Source organism: Microtus ochrogaster, chromosome 4 (genome assembly GCF_000317375.1).
Source record: "Microtus ochrogaster isolate Prairie Vole_2 chromosome 4, MicOch1.0, whole genome shotgun sequence".
NCBI lineage: Eukaryota > Metazoa > Chordata > Mammalia > Rodentia > Cricetidae > Microtus > Microtus ochrogaster.
In genome coordinates this window covers 10,494,272-10,499,291 of record NC_022011.1, presented here as the reverse complement: position 1 = coordinate 10,499,291, position 5,020 = coordinate 10,494,272, and the positions used below count along the sequence as shown (strand labels likewise).

General features: G+C 35.4%; 1 protein-coding gene across 4 annotated transcripts in view; it reads right to left on the bottom strand.

Moving 5' to 3' along the window:
* Positions 1–5,020, bottom strand: part of Cdh8 (cadherin 8) — a 368,006-nt gene that overhangs the window by 243,919 nt on the left and 119,067 nt on the right. For all 4 annotated transcript variants that reach the window (XM_026790139.1, XM_005345543.3, XM_005345545.3 and 1 more), the window contains exon 3: positions 627–921. In XM_026790139.1, coding sequence (XP_026645940.1) covers positions 627–921 — 295 coding nt within the window. The remainder of the gene's footprint in view (positions 1–626; positions 922–5,020) is intronic.

Genomic DNA, 5,020 nt, shown 5'->3' with positions numbered 1-5,020 from the left:
GATCTGTAAGTTTTTTTCCCCTTTAAATAAATACTACCCTGTTAATTATAATTCCAAACTGCTGTGGCATCGTTTGTGACTTACGTCTACAGTGAGTGGTAGCAGTAGTTTGTAGACACCATAAGGTTAAGTTAAATTAGCCGTAGAAAGAGAACCTCATTGGTAAGAGTGTCTGTATAATCCACTGTGGACTCTGCCCCATTACTCAGGCCAATCTGCCTTACTCTAGCCTAAACAGTTTTCTATGTCTTGCATGTGAATATGCCCAAACAAATAATTAAACATGAACCAAATATCAATAGGATTATCTTGGCATGTTGGAACAAATCTTGATAAATCCATCTCAGTAACAATACTTATCCATGACAGGAATACAAACGCAGCCTATTGAAATACTGTTGCATAAGGAGCGATATATTAATAAAACCGCTCCTCTGTCAGTTTCTATCACTAAGGGACGAAAGCTTTTCAGCTGTGGAACGTAGGCCAAGAAAGGGGATTTGGAAATGCAAATGAGAGATAAGAAGGAAATAAATGTCTTTTATTCAGCAACATACCATCCCTGCTGCCAAGAGCTATTTGAAAAATGACTCTTAACACGTCTGTGAAATTGGAAGCATACATACCCAAAATGGACATCTCTGGCACAGTGGCATGATAAGGTCCATTGAGAAACTCTGGTGCATTGTCGTTGATGTCTTGCACTTTGATAATAAATTCAGAAGGAGGCTCAAGAGGTTTGTTTGTCTCCCAGTCCACTGCCTGAGCTGTTAACGTATACTCGGCCTTTTCCTCTCGGTCAAGTCTTTTTATAGCATGGATATCTCCAGTTATATCGTTTATTTGAAAGATTGTCCCAGCTCCATCCCCTGATAGGATATACTTGATTTTTTTGCTTCCAGGATCCAGGTCTGTGTGCAACTAAAATGAAAAGTAGCAATAGTTAGTGAAGGATATGGTTAAATTATCATTTGAATTATTTAACTGACTCTTGCATGCATATCAAGTTGATTCTTTTTACACAACTCCCTAAGACTCTGCTAAGCAGAGCTGTACAAATAATGTGTAGTTCCATTCACAGCAGGTTACACTAAAGCGTAATGAACTTCACCAGCATTTTTACAAAGTGCTCAAATTTGTTTAGTATAAACTCACATGGTTACAAAATCATGAGAAAGTATAGAAATCACCCGTCATCTATACTTTTTGACTAATTGATACATATAAATGCTCATACACAATGTTATTACTACTGCCTTTTATGGTGTACAACGAGGCAAGAACCATAAGTCAGTTTTAATGTAAGCATCTCCTTAAATTTTATTTAACTTAATATTTAGGATGAGATGTTAAAAAAAAAAGAGGGTCAATATGACTCATAACCTCTGTAGGTTTCTTAGTAGATAAGATCAAATAGAGTGGTCCAAGTGTTTAATCAAATTGCTGCTATAGTTATGCAAAGCAACAACAACACAAATTATATACTTAGGACTTTTCATTTATTTCTTTAATTCACAAAAATTTCTCCAGTCCAGTAAATCTTTCCCACATGATAGAAAATAGTATTGATGATAGAACAAAGGAGCACAATTTCAAGCAGAAGACTGGCACTTCATGGAAAATGGTTACTGTTCAAGAATTCACATCTATCTTAGATCACATCAGCCAATTGTTGACTGAACTAAATTTATAGTCTTTTAATGTGAAGTAAAGCCTTGGTCTTACAGACCTATTTAGATGCTTAGAAAAGCATAATCCCATGTTTAAAAATCCTTTTATAATTTGTTCAAATGAGGAAGTCACGAATATTCCAATATGTATTTCCCCTCGTGATATTATGTAGACTACTGCTTCAAAAAATTAATTTAAAAAAAAAATTAATTAAACTAATCATTTGGAGACTGTTGAGATGTCTCAGCAGTTAAGAGCTAACTTGCAGAGAAACAAGGTTTAGTTCCTAGTATTCCTATGGTGGATCACAACCATATGTAACTCCAGGTCCAGGGAATTTGATGACCCCTTAATGTTCATGCACACCACTCATGAAAGATGTTCACATATGCACACACAGACAGTCATACACATAAAATGAATCCAAATAAATGCGCCTTATTTTTAAATCTTGTGTTTGTAAAAGAAATGCTTAATTAACATTCTGAAATAATGCTTAGATGCACACATTTTCTTTTAACTCTCTTGTTTAACTACTAGCAGAGTCCTTAAGTTTTCTGCATCTAGAGATATAAAGTATTTTTTTTCTTAAAAGAGTAGGTGTATTGTGGAAAGAAACTCCTAAAAATTGAAAAGGCATTGTGTGCTCCTGGGATTCCTTTTAATCACAACAGGCTCTATTGCTTTATTCTCCAATTTGAATTGTATTTGGCATTTCAATAAATGAAAAGAAAAGATTACGAAAAAGACATAAAATAGCAACAAAGAGCCTAAACACATTGAGATATCCTCCTTTAACATTGAATATTTTTAAAAGTTGAGGCATAAGATTACATCAAATATTTATTGAATCTCAAAGTGTCTCCCTTTCATTTATTGTATTAAATTTATGAACAAGAACAAATATTGAAACACCACTTTATCTTAATGAATGTAGGATTATAATTCATTAATGTGATATTAATCCTAATTTATGATCATTTTAATTTATGTGCATTTTAACATTTCCATTAGCATTTTTATTAAAAAAAGAACATTTGAATAATATATCATTCATCCAGGCTTCTGTTCATAAAACAGCCATTTTGGAACAAGGGGATACTCATATGTATCACTCTTATCCATAGTTTTTTAAGTTAACACATAAACCATAAAAATTGACCTTATTATTATTTATGCTAGAAACTATTTCAGTCATATTTTCTTCCTAAATAACAATAGCACCTGATTAATAAATTGTGTTATGGTTTTATGTTTTATGATCACTTTCACTTTAAGATAAGAAAGAAGAACAAGCATAGATTATTTCCTTGAGAATAAACACAGTGGTAAAATTCAGGCCTTTTTAATTATCTGTTCTGTGGAGATTAACATTTTTTGAGCTTCAGTTACTCTAGGGATATAACAACTAATCTGCATAATTTATTTTATAACCTGAGATAATGTACCAATCTAAAAACTATTTAGCTATAAAAGTGACCGTATTGAGTATGAAATAACTGAAACCATTCTATAACTTCATCAACTTTATTCCACTATCTGTTAATGAATAAATCCATTTGTAACAGAAATACAAACAACTTGGGCCAGAAGGATCGCTCAAACAAGTAAAGACACTGTCATCAAGTTTGAGAATTTGAGTTCAATCCCTGGAACCAATGTGGTGGTTTGTCCTATGACTTACTCTTGTGACCAGTAGAACACAGATATGCACACACAATCACAAACATGCACTAGAATGTTCACGTGTATGAAAAATATTTGATTTCCAGGAAAGACTGGACAAACTTAACATTATATGCGTTCTGTTCTAGCAACCTTTACCTGTCAACTAGACACAATTTAGAGACACCTGAGAAGGGACTCCTAATTAAGGGATTGACTTTATCAGACCAGGTTGTTAAAAGCCAACAAGCAGTTTGTGTACAAAGTTTCTGCTTCACACCCCTGTTGAGTTACGACCCCGATATCCCTTCATGATGGACTCTAACCTGGAAGTGTAAGTTAAATAAGCCCCTTCCTCCCCACTGTTGATTTTGGTCATGGTTCCAACCTTAGTCACAGCAACAAAACGAAACTAGAATACAAATTGGTGCCAGAGAAGTGGATGCTACTGTGGTGATCATGATCATGTTGTTTCCAGAGGACTGTGGGACACTTAGGGCTGGAAAGTGCCCAGATCTTATTGAGTTGTTCTAGTGGGAGCTTGGAAGGTCTTAGTGCTGAGGGAAATGTGGACTGTGGAGACTGGACCTTGTCATTTTAGTGAGAAGCAAGGACTCTATTGGAACTGGGCTAAGGACCACTGTTGTGATATTTTGAGTAAGAATCTGTGTGTGCTGATCAGCTAGGGCTGAAGAGTAGGTTCCGATGCACAGGAGAAACGTACCACTGAGGTGAAACCTGTGCTTCTCTAGACATTGGAATGCTAAACCATCTGCAGCTGAAAAATCAGCTATGATTAACAAAAGATTAGCACTTTATAGATGAAAACTTCTGTGGTTCATTAGGATAATAAGAAAATACTTGCTTAGAATTAGTACACAGATGCTAGTCAGTGTAAGAGGGCAGGCTGTCTCCAGCTAGAAGCTGAACACGGCAATGTATACGAGTCCCCCAGTCGTCCTCATTTGGGACATGCAAGATCAAGGTGGACATGTAAGAATCGTGGATGATGCATTTGGAGTTCATTCTCCTTTGCACTCTCTTTACCTAGTAATATGCATGTCATGTTGTTGGAAGATCAATTAATATATGTGGAATTCCATGAAAGAAAAGGGAGAGGAAAAAATTTCCATTTTATATTAAAGCAGTGATTTAAAGATGGAAGCAAAGGAATTTAGAAAAGTTAGATCCAGGAACTTTAATGTTATCTGTGGTAAACATGAGGTTTTGGGCATCCCCAAATATGTATTCAAATTTTAATGGCAACATAGGAACTAAGATAGAGAACTTAACAGAAGAGTGAAGGGGTTGTTGGAGATTACTGGGTAATAGACAAATTAAGAGATGAGCAACAAATGCCAATTACCTCGTACTTGGTCATTACCATTCTCAGAATCAGAATAAGAACATATATCCTTCTTGTGATTTAATTGTTCAGTAAAAAAAAAATCTCTCTTCTCTCATAGGCTTCTTAATGACCACAAGTTAATTTAAGACATCAAACTTAGAGTAAATTGTTTTTTGTTAGTATTAATTCAGTACAAAATTTTGTTGCAGTTGCCAGACAGAATTAGCCCAGACCTAAGCCGGGCGGTGGTGGCGCACACCTTTAATCCCAGCACTCGGGAGGCAGAGGCAGGGGGATCTCTGTGAGTTCGAGACCAGCCTGGTCTACAGAGCTAGT